Raw genomic sequence first — 13,409 nt, 5'->3', positions numbered from 1 at the left:
CAAGATAAAATAAAAATTATTTATGAATTAATTATATAATTTATTTTCATTCTCGAATTATTTTGATTATTCATAAATTCCAATTAAATTTAAACATTTACGCTCTTGTTAAATATGTTTACTCCAAAAAAATTGTTCTCTCATTATTTATAAATTTAATATCATAAAGTTATATCATCTCTTAATTATTAATCGATTGTATAATTAGTTTAAATATTTTTATAAACTAATTTAACATATGACATCTTATAAGAACTTGAAATTTATGAGGATATTAAAATGACAATTTTTACTTAGAAAAAAGTTTAGGCAAGTATTAATATGGAAGTGAAATTTTAGAAAAATTATAAGATGATAAATTGATTTAAGGATAAATTTTAATAAAAATGAGATATTGAGTATTGACTTGAAAATAAAATTTGTATAGTAATATCAAGATAAATTTTTAGGAGAATAACAACATGATAATTTGAGTTAAAAGAAAAATTTATAAATATGGTAAAGATATTTTAGAAAAATAATAGGATGGTGATATGAATTTAGAGGAAAGTTTAAAAGAATATGATATAAGGAATAATTTCATTATAAGAATAGTAACATGGTAATTTGAGTATAAGAAAAATGTACTAGTATGGTAAAGAAATTTAAGAAAAAAATTAAAATGATAATTTGAAATAAGAATTTTTTTTAGAGTAATACGAGGTAACTAATATTTTATTTACTTAATAATTCTAAATTTTGAAAGAAATATAAAAATAGATCGAGCGCCATCTCACTCACTTGTCGTCTCCTTCATACAAGTAATTGAGAAAATTAGAAAAAATAAAATCTCACCACACTCAACATGCCCTTTATATAAGTATACTCGTTGATGATTTATTCAAAAAATTATTTGAAAGTAGTTTTGATTCTTTCCCGGCATCTATTACGAGAGATATCTGTAAGATGTACATAATTGTTTAATAAAGAATTTTTAATTATATTAATAGTGGTCTATTAAATTCAGAATAATAATTTTTGAATTTATTTAAATTAAGAAATTTTATTTAAGATTTTTATAAATATTGGTTTATTATTGTAATTGAATGAGAGTGATATTCTATGATTTTGAAAGTATGTATTTTTATGGTTTTTTTTTAAGAGTTAACTATAATTTACAATCTTCAACTTTGATGGAAAATAAACGTGTAGCACAATTTTAAAAACATATTTACACATTAACTTATATTTTGATACTCATTATTGATCCATTTTCATAATCTCGTTTAATTGAACACACGCAAAAGTTAATCGTTTTTTTTTCAAATAATATTAAAAATCGATTTTTGATCCAAATAGCAACTTTAAAATTTTCATGTAATACTAGTAATTTTAGTTTATAGTATTTACCCCAAATTTTTATGATTTTACTAAAACAATTTAACAATTATTTTGATTATACACTCCAGCTTAATTTTAGCAGAGTTATAAATTTTTAAATTAATATTATAAAATAAAAATCGAAACTGAATTCAATAGTATGATTTAAAAATTCAAAATCTATTCTTTATAGTTGGCGTGAAGAAAATTTTAATTTTAATATTATTTAAAAAATAAGAAATTTATTTTAATTAAGTGTTTTGCTAAAGTTCCGGTACTTGCCCGAAGTAGGAGGGTGCATAGAACTCTTTTCTAAATGAATATAATTTTTTATATTCATATTCTAAAAAAACGCATTTTTTTTTCAAAAGTACAATTTTTCGGTAACTCGATACAACTATAAATGCAAACTCAACTTGTTTATACAACTCCATGCAATTACGGGATGTTTGGTTCATACTATTTATAAATGTAAAATTTAAGCCTTCAAACCTATAACTCAAACAATCAATGTATGAATTTTTGATATCACACTAGTAAGGTGGGTATCAAACATGCTACAGGGAATCAAATATATCATTCATTTTATATACAATTCTGGTAGTGATAAATAAATCCTGATTGTGTAATTAAATATTATATTAATTATACATGATTTGGGTTGCTCGGCCCGATAATAAGATGTATGACATTCAGATCAAAAATGTTAACAGATTGATCAGGCCTGATGGACCAGATCAGGCCTGATGGAACAAAGAAGGCCCAAAACCCTGAATATTTATTAATTTCGTAATTAATTAATAAGGGAATAATCAACTATCGAGAAGAGTCCCAATAAGGACATAAATCCTTATAGATTAGCCTTTAAGGGACCTAAAAAAATAAAGAATCAGTTTTCTACTATTTAGAAATCCAAAGTCCATTATAATTATGAGACTTGGCTACCAAATCTCCTATACCAAGTCCAATTCAAGGACCACCAACATTTATATAAGGGGTCTCACCCCACAAATTAGAATTACGTTTTATAACTTGATCCTTGACAATCAGCAAAGTACGTATGCATCTTGTTAAGGCAGATTGAGTCACGAGATACAAGAACAGTTAAATCGAGTATCGAAACTCACGTTACTTAGTAATACATACAGCAGTAATATACCTTAATTTTTAATCCATAACAAATTCTATGAAAATATTTAACACAAAATTAAATCAATAAATCAAAATAATATAAAATTAATTTTTTTTTAATGAAAAAAAATTAATAAATTTCACGGCAACTAAACACGCGACATCGAGAATAATACCCAACCTTATATCACCTTAACCTGATTTCTCATTAAAACCCCGTACCATTTGGCGACCAAATGACCCCTAGATGAAGCCTCAAACCGTGAATGCAGCAAAAAAAACTTGATTCAAATAATTTCGTATTTTGTTAATTTTGGTGGCACAATAAAACCGATTGTTTTTTGAAAATGTAGCATTTTTTGTAACTTTAAAAAGAAGACAAAGGCTGGGCTTAGACTGGACCCGGAGAAAACAATAATTGCTCAAAGTTTTGGCCCATCTGTTAGTCCGATCCATTAACTATTCGGGCTTCATGGCTCCAACAAACACCCAGGAAAACAAATTCTGACCCGAATTTTCCCGCCAAAATTACTCCTTTTACACTCATTTTCATCCCCCTTGCCGCCAAAACAATCCACCGCAGATTCACAATCGCAAAGTCCACCGCCACACATCGCAACCGTAAGTTGCGTCTCTCTCTCTCTCTCTCTCTCTCTCTCTCTCTCTCCCTCTCTCTCCCTCTCTCTCCCTCTCTCTCCCTCTCCCTCTCTCCCTCTCTCTCTTCCCCCCTCTATATCTCTCCCTCTCTTTCTCTCTCCCTCTCTCTCTCGTTTATATAATTGGTTTCATTTTTTGATTTATAAGAATTAAACTACGTAGTTTTGATTAATTATATAGTTAAGGTGATCTCTCATTCCCTTTTCTATATACATATTCAGATTAATGTGTTTTATTATGTTAGTTTATTACTCTTTTTTAGCATTTTTGAAAAGTAATTATTTGAATAATTGAAGGTTTTAATTGTGAAATTATGCCCGGAGAAGCTGAGAATGGACAAGATGACATGATAATTGATGAACCTCGATCTGAATTGATGCGAATCAATGCGGTTCCTGATGGATTTAACCCTAGTTACCTCAAAGTTTATTACGGTATTTTCAATTAGTTCTTTTTTCGAGTAGTTCTTTTCTCGAGTTAATTGTAGATAATTATTAGTCATTTATGTTGAGTCGTGATCGTAATGTGTTTTAGTTATAATAATGACTTTATATGCGTGCGTGCTAGTGTGTTAGAAGTTTAGTTAGTTTGAGATTTCTACTGTTATAAGTGATTTGTGTGCATGTGCTCAGATTTAGTTAGTTTCGTTCTTGTTTGGAGTAGTTGTACACAATTACCGGTTATTTATGTTGATAGTAATGTATTTTAGTTATAACTTACTTTATGTGTGTGTGTGCGCAAGTGTGTTAGAGGTTTAGTTAGTTTGAGATTTATCGTGTTATAAGTGATCTGTGAGCGTGCACTCAGATTTAGTTAGTTTGAGATTTAGAGTGTTATAAGTAATGTATGTGTAGAGGTTTAGGTTGGTTGAGATTTCTCGTGTTATTAGTAATGTGTGTGCGCGCGCGCGAACATTAGAGGTTTAAGTAGGTTCAGATTTCTAGTGTTATAAGTAATATTTATGTGTGTGTGTGTGTGTTAGAGGTTTAGGTAGGTTGAGATTTCTCGTGTTATAAGTAATGTATATGTGCGAGGTTTAGTTTTTTTAGGCTTTTTGCCCTTACTCTAGTTTTTGCTTTTAAGATGATTCTGTTATTCGAATGTGCTCTCACTTTACAGCTTCGGCCTAGCTGCTCTTTGGTTTTATTTGGATATGAAGATGATTAAGTTACTCTCTTGTTCCTTTTATTCTGTTAATTTGTACTTTGTAGCGGTAATAGGTAATTAAAAAGTCTTTTAAGAAGCTTGATTGATTTGTTGGAGCGCATTTTAGGTTATGATACTATGATAGAATAGATTAATTGGTGTAAAAAATAACTTCATTGCTTTGATTATTCGTATGTAGTGTTAGTTAGAGTCTTAGAGATTATTGATAATGTCTGTATATAAGTAGACAAAGTATCTAAAAGTAACTTTGATAAGGATAATTTGTAGTCTATGCAGAAATTAACGGATAAAATACTACAGCATTGCTGACCTATGATGTTGTGCAGTTTGTAACCAATTTTAAAGTATATGTAATGATATTTGGTGCAAGTATATATGTCCTAAAAAATACCATGCAGTTGAAGTTTTTTTAAGATCATTTGTCACATATTCCTATAGTTTCTGCTATTTCTTTGTCTTCTGTTCAATTAACAAATTTTACAGACACCGGTATATTTAAACATAATTGAAATTTTCGATTTGGACAGGAAAGCTTTTTCCACATGCCGATATCTTCAGATGGATGTCATATGGAACTGGTAAATTGTGCTACGTATTCCACATTTTTTTGGGTTATTGACCTCTTTCTTGGTTTGTCATGTCACCTTTTTAACTAGTTATGCTGATTAACTATGTGTAGATGGCAAGCATCCTGGTTGTGACCAGTCATTTTTTGGGCGTAGAGAATTTTCTTTCACATTGGACAATGACATATATCTGCGCTTTCAGTCTTTTAATAGTGCATCTGATATGGAAAACGCAATCAAAGAAAAGTGTCCATTCAAAATCGATATTGGTCCCGTTTATAGTGTTGATGTAAAAATATCTTGATTTGCCTTTTCTTTGTACTTCAATTTTTTCCTGCATGGTAAAATTGATGATTAATCTCTGATGTAGCCTGCAAAGAGACATGCCTATGCTCAAGCTGGCGACAATGTTTTCACTCCAGTAGAAAGGGAGTTAGTTTTCGATATAGTAAGTAGAATAATTATGCATTCACAATACAATTCATGCTAAAAATATCATAAAAATTTACAAGTTCACAGTGGATCGACATTAATATGTTAATTTGTCTCTGCACAACAGGATATGACGGATTATGATGATGTCAGATATTGCTGCTCAGGAGCTGATGTTTGCTTGGACTGTTGGCCATTGATGACCATTGCAATTAAAGTTCTCGATACTTCCCTCAGAGGTGTGTGCAGAATGCCTCCCAGTGTCTGTCTAAAGATGATTTGGTTTCAAACTGACGAAAAGCCAGAAAATAGTTTATTTTGTCTGCATCTATGTTTACATTGTACCACTAAATACGTGAATTGTGTGTTTTCTGAAGTTCTGTTCTTACAGACTTTCCCTTCCCCAAGTTGGAATCTGGCATTCCTTAGTGAATGCCAGATATTGAGTGCTATATTATGTACAAAAGGCATATCATGGCTGTAATAAGTATGAAGTAAAAATGATTACTGTTAATATTTTCTTAGGTCAGATCTTTCATTCAAGTTTGTTTGTGAGGTAGGGAAGACTTAGACATGTCATGGCTGTATGTGTATTATGATGTCCATGTTCCTAAATGTCATGCACTGCTGTAGTCATTGTTTACTTAATTTTTTATTTTTAGCTTAATATATTAATCTGGTAAGTTATTTATCTTCACAATATAAACATTATAGTGGTTTGTTTTTTTCTATACTCCATAAAATGTGTTAAGCATTTTGTATATTAGAATTTTTGTTGCTTGTATCTGTTGGCACTCATTCCTGAAGGCTAGAAGCTGAAGAGTTTCAGAAAGTTTTTTTGCTAGATTGTTCTTATGTATGTCTATGAGTGTACTTAAGATATATTGCGTTAATTACATACTACCCTTACACTTTCATCTCCTGTTATGCAGATGATTTTGGATTTAATCATATTCTATGGGTTTTTAGTGGCCGACGAGGTGTCCACTGTTGGGTTTGTGATGCAAAAGCAAGAAGGTAAAGCAATACTTGGATTAATTTTCATTGAACTTTTGTTTTATTTGTGAATTCTCATTATTTTAGTTTTTGCTCCTGTTATACAGGTTAAATAATGAACAGAGAGCAGCTGTTGCTGATTATTTTCGGGTTTACAAGGTTGCTTAAAACTTCTTTTTAACTAACTAAAATTTCAGATATTAGTAACATTTGGTTTGATAGGTTTTGGTTTGTTCTTTCTATATTTTAGGGGAATGAAAATAGTCATAAAAAGGTTTCCCTGATTGGTCAGGCACTTCATCCTTTTCTAGCGTAAGTGCTTTGTTGATAATCCTGTAGTTCTGTATTAACCTTAGACTCTCATTCACACTCATTCTATCGCTGCAGAAGATCCTACACGAATGTTTTGAAGGACTTTTTCGAGCAGAAATTGCTTAGCAGTCAGCAACTGCTCTCAGATGAGAGATATGAAAAAATACTTGACATGATTCCGGATGAAGGTATGCTTTCTTTTAATAACATCTTGTTCTTTTTTCACCCTTTGTGAATTTTTCTGTCTATCAATTTTATTATATAAATAAGTCTTTGTATTTCAGGTATAACTTCTGAGCTTCGTGGAAAATGGCAAGATAGCAGGCGTTCATCTAAGGCCAAAGAAGACATAAATGTTTTTAGATGGGATCAAGTGAAACATCTGCTTCAATCTGGAAAGCAGAAGGTACTTCTTCCCTTTTATGATAAAATTTTGTTATGGTAATGCCAAAGTGGTAGCTGATACTTCTCCCTTGCAAGAGATCCTTGTTTCTAGTGTTCAACCTAGATGCTTAGGAAGTTATGCCCCTTTTGGGGGACTGAAATTCATGTCTCAGGAGTAAGGCATTTAAGATATATAGGAAATAATTTATGAACTTATGTCTGCATTCTATGTAATAGGCACCAGGGGTCCCTAGATGCGTTGAAGAGATCGTGTTCTCTTATGCCTATCCAAGGATTGATATGGAGGTTGCTATTTGCCTCTCCCCCCCCCTCTGTCACCCCCTTTCTCTATTTTCTACAGTGTTTTTTAAATGTTAAGAGGCTGATTCTCCTTGCATTTCAGGTCTCAAAGCACATGAACCATTTACTGAAGGCACCATTCTGTGTACATCCCAAAACAGGTTAGGTATCTTTGACCTTGTTAAGTAGGAACTGCATAAAAATTGAATTATAAAAAATGTGGCTTACTAATTGGCATAATCCTTGGTTATAGTTTCTGTTCCAGTTAGTGAAATAGAACAATCTTTTTAAGTTTCAAATTTTAATCCTAATTGTGTTTAAAGAAAATACAGTTGCCTGCTTACCAACTCTGATGTTTAAATTGCTAAATTTATTTATCGTCTTCTAGGTCGTGTTTGTGTCCCTATCGATCCTGATCGTTGTGAGGAGTTTGATCCGACGACTGTGCCTACCCTTTCCAAGGTAAGGACATTTGGAAATTTAATTTACTCTAACCCCCGCTACCCTCCTTCCTTTTGAGTCTTTAGTAATTAGAAGTTGAGAGGGTTCAGGTGGGAAAATTGGGTGTGTGAGTTTTTATTTTTCTGCATATGGCTTATTTAAATGACAGTAATAGTATTAAGTTAACTTATGTTACTATTGAGGAATTCGGTGATTATAAAAAACAGTGTGGCGATGTCAGTTTTTAAATGGATGCTCTTATAGGAATTAGGATACCTTTGAAGATGAAATACATGTTATATTTCTTATATGCTAGTATAATTTTTTATTAGTAAAAACAGAAATTTCAGACATTTTCTGTAGCATTTAAAAATTTGGACTCGAGTTGATCAGTTGTCCTTATTTCCCCATCTTGTAATTTGACATTCTGTTTATGAGTGTAGAAACCAACTTGGGAACTAAAATACATGGTTCTTGAATCTTATTTTGTTATATGTAAACTATACAAAATAAATCTCTTTTATTCGTATTTTCAGCTTCTGGGAGAAATCAACATGGGTTTGAGGTCAGAGGGTGATGGTAAGCAGAACTTTTATGTAGAAGTTTGCTTCACTGTATCTAGTAATATATGTTCATATTGACAAAGCACTGATGCATTTGATAACGCGGCTTTGCTGAAATGTAATGCTTTCCAGTATTAGCTCATTTTCTTTTCTTTTCTGTTGGATATTTTTCACAGAATGGGATGCAACCTCACTTGGACAATCAGTCAGATACTTCAGATCATCTTTCTTGCAACCGTTGCTAAAGTCTTGCAAGGTGATTTACATTAATTTGAATTCTGTAGTCCTTCGTTTTGCCTTGCCATTAATGTTTGACTGCTTTCGAATTTTCTGCACACTATGGCCCCAACGTTAAAAGTATTACTTTTGATTTTTGAACTATAACTTTACGAGGATGCTTGATAGACCAGTTTCCTTTTGTTAAGTAACCAGTCACACTAAAACCTTAAGGTGGTAGAGGAAGGCTCAAACATGATCTTATACTCTTTAACACTCCCCCTCAATCGTACGATACTTTTCGCTACGATTGACAACAACAAATACAACTAATACCAATATCAATACCAACAACAAATATTCAAATAAAATAAATGGGGGTGGGATCGAGTCCTCCCTAAACCGCGCTCTGATACCATGTTAAGTAACCAGCCACACTAAAATCTTAAGGTAATAGAGGAAGACCCAAACAAGATCTTATACTCTTTTACACCTTTTATACTAAATTTTCTCCCTGCATATTCCTTTGTAGAAATTTTAAATTCAACTATACACTCTTATCCATACGTCTTGGAAAGATCAAGCGTTCTGCTAAGGCTATCTTCTGAGAATTTATACAATTAACAAACTTTACTTGTTCATGGTTGTTGCAGGAGGATATAGAAAGCTTATATATTGCAAAGAAAGAGCAGTCAAGGAACTCTTTAACCTGGTAGTCTTGTCCAGTATTTCGTCAGGTCTCAACTTTGTTATCTTTTATTTGTATACATATTAGTTTGTAACCAAATACATATTTTAATGCTATGTGAACTTAATATTTATCTTCTTTAAGCGGGCGGAAGTATAAACAGTTATATCGTAATTAGTTTCTAATGTTCACAATGTTCAAAGAAATACCTAAGCAGAACAAGGTATCTTGCAGTACCGGTTACTCCTATATATCATGTTTTCCATGTGATACTACAAGTGGTTACCATCTTACAGATAATGCTTTATATTAAGTGTATAATGACATTAAAATCAGTAGCTTTATTAGCGTAGTCCATACTTTGCTGATTTGAGGATAAAAGAAATTACAACAAGAAGTTTTGTCTGAGCATCTCATTGTACATTTAGGCTGGCAAATCACCTTCGTATAAGAATCTAAAATTTGTTGTGTATGCTGCATCTAAGGCCAGGAATTATGAACATATTATGCAGCTTGCAGTTTCCTTTATTTAAAGACTTGCATAGGTATTCTGAAGTGGACTGTTGTTTGCGATACTAAAATATAGGCATAGTCCATTACTATTGTTAGATATTGCATGTGGATCATACTCAGATAAATACAAGTTATAAGATTTAGAGATGTTTTGAACTGATTTGGATGCAGCCTCTTTGTATTTCTGATCTATTACAGATCTAAGCTTCAATTGCAGATATATGTATTTTTTTGGGTTTTTTGCAGAGGTTTTACATAATATATAGTTTTAATTTTAATTTCATTTTAGGATTGGACTCAAAGATATGGCGTGTGCTTGAACTAATAGAAATTATATATATTATGGTTTTTGTTGGTATTTAATATGTTCTGAGTTTTGACTTAATCTAGGGTGGCTGACCTTGCGATTAGATCCACCTGCCATCATGTCCTTTCAGTCTGTGATTCTCTAAAAAAATCAGTGTTACTATATGAAATATGTCGCTTTTAAGACTTGCAAAAAGAATGAGTCTAGGATGCATTAAGTAAAAAACTTCTTGTAGGTTACTGAAATAAGTAAAACTTTAATCAACTTAAATAAATCACCACTTTGACTTGTATTCGATGAAATCTTCCTCCCACTAAAAATCACCCTATAAAGCTATTGTACCACATTGCCCGATCAAATCCGTTGCAAGCTTACCCCATTAGTTGACATGACTTTAATTCCATTAGTGGGTGATCGTTACATGTTTCACAACTAAAGTGTGATATCTACCAGTCCCATAACACATCAAAAATGAAAACCCGTAGCTCTAAATTATTAAATAACTCGTTTACTTCTGCATTAGCTTTATTAATCCGCTTGATTAGGATAAATTTGGATAGCTAAGGTCGGCTGAGAGTTCAGATGAATGAGGATTTATGACCTGAAATTGCAGGTTCAATGAAAGTAAGGCAGACCAAGCAGAGTAGACCTATTTCCTAAAAGACTGTGTTCAAAAGGAGTGGAGCGGATTTCTGGGTATAGCTTAGGAAATAGGATCAAGTATGATATCGTGCATAGGTCGAAATAAGTACACACTCTAAAGATTGGGGAAAATAGAACATGCTAGCCCGGGATGTTTGTGCGCGCACAAGATGCGTTAAGTGGAAGGTTTGTTAAGGCGTAAACAATTGTGGAATAGTTTGAATATTGTCTAGAGCGAATTTTTGAATAGGGACGTGACTAAAGTGCCTAGACTGTTAAGGAAGTGCAGATATGTTCTCTTGAAATTTATCAGATAAAAAAATTTAAGCCTTTTTTATTAGTTAAATTCTATAATTCCAACTACACAGATTTATACACACAATATAATGAATCTAATAAATTAGGACTTTTCCAGTTTTAACATACTCTAGGATCACAACCTTTATTCTCTGGTCTGCAATCTGCATCATCAATATCAATATATGCAGAGCATAAGTCAGAATTAAAATGTATAATATGCGACTCATTTGTATTACTTCTACAATACCATCTTCAGTTACCAAATCTTAGTCACTAGTCAGATAGTGAACCGGCATTAGCACTTGTTAAAGAAGACAAAAACGTAGGATTGGTTGTAGTAATACTGGTCTTAATATTATAACCTTTCCACCTTAGAAAGGATAAGAGATCTTTCAGGTTACATTGCTACACAAATTTTTTCTCATAAATTCCCACAAAGGATATACTAATTATGTTCAAATATTAGAAGGATACAAGTATAACAAGTAGAAGACTAGAGTATACACATATATCATTTTCTTGAATAGCTCACTATTGAATACTACATTTGCAGTGAGTGCCGCTAGACTCTAACTCAATTATGAAGACCGAAACCAAAATGTTTCCTATTAATTAGAAAGAACTTCCCAGATCAATTCTGGATCATATGATGGCATGTGTGCTAGGGAGAAGCCTCCGAATTCCAAATCCCCGGGTGACGCCAAACAATTGCCTGAAACAGAGTAGGGAGAGTTCACGTCTTTACACAACCAATCTTCAGAAACGTTGGATGAGGCAATTTCATTACTAAGACTACTGCTCTCACCAGTCAGTGAAGTCGAAGAACTTGAATCTACTATCATCACTTTCTGACTCTCAATCCCAGCACTTAAACTAATCTTATTAGTCTTCTCCCTCTTTACTTTATGCAGAATAGCTTGAATTTTTGCATCCACGGTATTTTTCAATGTTTTCAATCTTGAATCATCTCCATTTCCCAGCTTGCTTAGATCTCGAAGAGTCGGGAAGTTCAAGCGTGCATATTCGCCACGAAGCTTATAAGCAGCACGATCATATGCATAGGCTGCAGATTCAGCTGTCTCATAAGTTCCCAACCATACTCTTGTTCTATTTTGCGGGAGTCTGATTTCAGCTACCCATTTTCCCCAGTGCCTCTGTCGTACTCCTCGGTACAGATTCTTCTTTGATAGATTGCTGTTTCTGTATAAAGGCTTCTGAATTTGGTTGGGAATTTGTGTTTGTGAATATGCATTTCCTGATGGATTTTCTTCAGAGAACTTCTGTAGCAAATCTCTCTGTTGGAGATACAATGAAGAACCAAATGGCTCAGCAGCAGTGTTATAACACGGGACTGAGGATGAGCAGTGAGAAAATATTGAGTCCAGTGTGTTTGTACCCCCTAGTATAATATTTGACAGTGAAGTCCGAATATCAATACCTTCGTTGTGTATGAAAGCCATGTTATTGTCCATTTCCCTTGAAAACTTTCCGGTTAAAGAATAGAACTCTGCTGATAAACGATTACACGGAGACCAGCCGAAGTTCTGAACAGAAAAATGACTCAAAGATGAAAGTTTTGGAGAAGATATTTTATGTAGAGTTTGCTTTCTTGGTTTAGCTATTGCCAGTGTAAGAAAAGGGTAGAGAGAGTCTTTGATATCTTTAGTCTGCTGCTGATACAGTGTATTTATAGCTGCAGCTATGGGTTCATTTCTTGGTCACAACTCTACTTTCCTCTCAAAAAGTATAAGTTTGTCTTTACCCTAATGTGTTGAATACAAAAAGTGGATGTTTGTCTTCACTCTAGAGTCTTTTTAGCCCTCAAAATCTAGCCTTGTAGACTAGATGAAGTCTAAACTAGTAAGGGTATTTTGGTAACAAAATGATCCCCAAGTGGGGATGTGACAGAGAAATGGAAATGTTCAACATATTACAACTTGGCAGATCCTATTTAGTCTGTGATTTGTAGTGGCTTACATTTTCTGTTTCACATCTAATTGTTTTGACTTGTGTGTGGTGGGGAACTGGGACTCCGTACTAGTTGGAAAAATGTGTGTCTATGTAACACGTTATATAAAGCTCTACTTTTGCAATTTAATGCAAGTACTTTGTCACAGATTCAGTCAAGTTTTTTGTTACGTGCGTGTACCTTCCGTGTTCTTTTTTACTACTTCATAAAAAAAGTTCAATCTTATTATTTTTTGAAATTTTAAGTCACAAGATGATAGATACTCTTTAATTGTACTTAATAGTTGATATTGACCCTAATTACCAAATTGATGGATCACATAACAATCACACACTGATTCATTTCAAGTAGATGGCTACTTGATTAGGAAAAGGAATCAAGTAGATAACTAGTTGATTCAAAAAAGGTAGAAAATAATGTCTTTTAATGGTTTGATCAGTCAATTTATACTACTACTAGTAGTGCT

The 13,409-nt window shown here is 32.7% G+C and overlaps 2 protein-coding genes across 3 annotated transcripts; one reads left to right on the top strand and one right to left on the bottom strand.

The window, feature by feature from the left end:
• Positions 1-3,014: 3,014 nt before the first annotated feature.
• LOC141718980 (uncharacterized) lies at positions 3,015-9,350 on the top strand. The gene is made up of 17 exons (XM_074521359.1): positions 3,015-3,111; positions 3,444-3,581; positions 4,842-4,892; positions 4,994-5,169; positions 5,251-5,328; positions 5,440-5,551; positions 6,245-6,329; positions 6,416-6,467; positions 6,559-6,620; positions 6,696-6,808; positions 6,905-7,026; positions 7,242-7,310; positions 7,408-7,465; positions 7,693-7,766; positions 8,282-8,324; positions 8,485-8,564; positions 9,178-9,350. Exons 2-17 carry the CDS (start codon positions 3,461-3,463, stop codon positions 9,238-9,240), a joined length of 1,359 nt encoding a protein of 452 aa, XP_074377460.1. The 5' UTR covers positions 3,015-3,111; positions 3,444-3,460; the 3' UTR covers positions 9,241-9,350.
• A 1,825-nt stretch (positions 9,351-11,175) lies between these two features.
• Positions 11,176-12,991, bottom strand: LOC141660002 (ethylene-responsive transcription factor ERF061-like). 2 transcript variants are annotated; one of them, XM_074466965.1, is made up of 2 exons: positions 11,780-12,991; positions 11,176-11,686 (listed from the first exon to the last, which is right to left on the bottom strand). In XM_074466965.1, the coding sequence occupies exons 1-2, from the start codon at positions 12,444-12,446 to the stop codon at positions 11,583-11,585; spliced, it is 771 nt and encodes a 256-aa protein (XP_074323066.1). In that variant the 5' UTR covers positions 12,447-12,991; the 3' UTR covers positions 11,176-11,582. The 2 variants fall into 2 exon arrangements, with proteins under 2 accessions (XP_074323066.1, XP_074323061.1); XM_074466960.1 differs by having other exon boundaries at positions 11,176-12,985.
• Positions 12,992-13,409: the final 418 nt, after the last annotated feature.

The sequence above is a fragment of the Apium graveolens genome, chromosome 1, assembly GCF_009905375.1.
Source record: "Apium graveolens cultivar Ventura chromosome 1, ASM990537v1, whole genome shotgun sequence".
In the NCBI taxonomy this organism is placed as follows: Eukaryota; Viridiplantae; Streptophyta; class Magnoliopsida; order Apiales; family Apiaceae; genus Apium; species Apium graveolens.
Note: the sequence above shows the minus strand (reverse complement) of the source record. Positions and strands in the feature narration are given on the sequence as shown.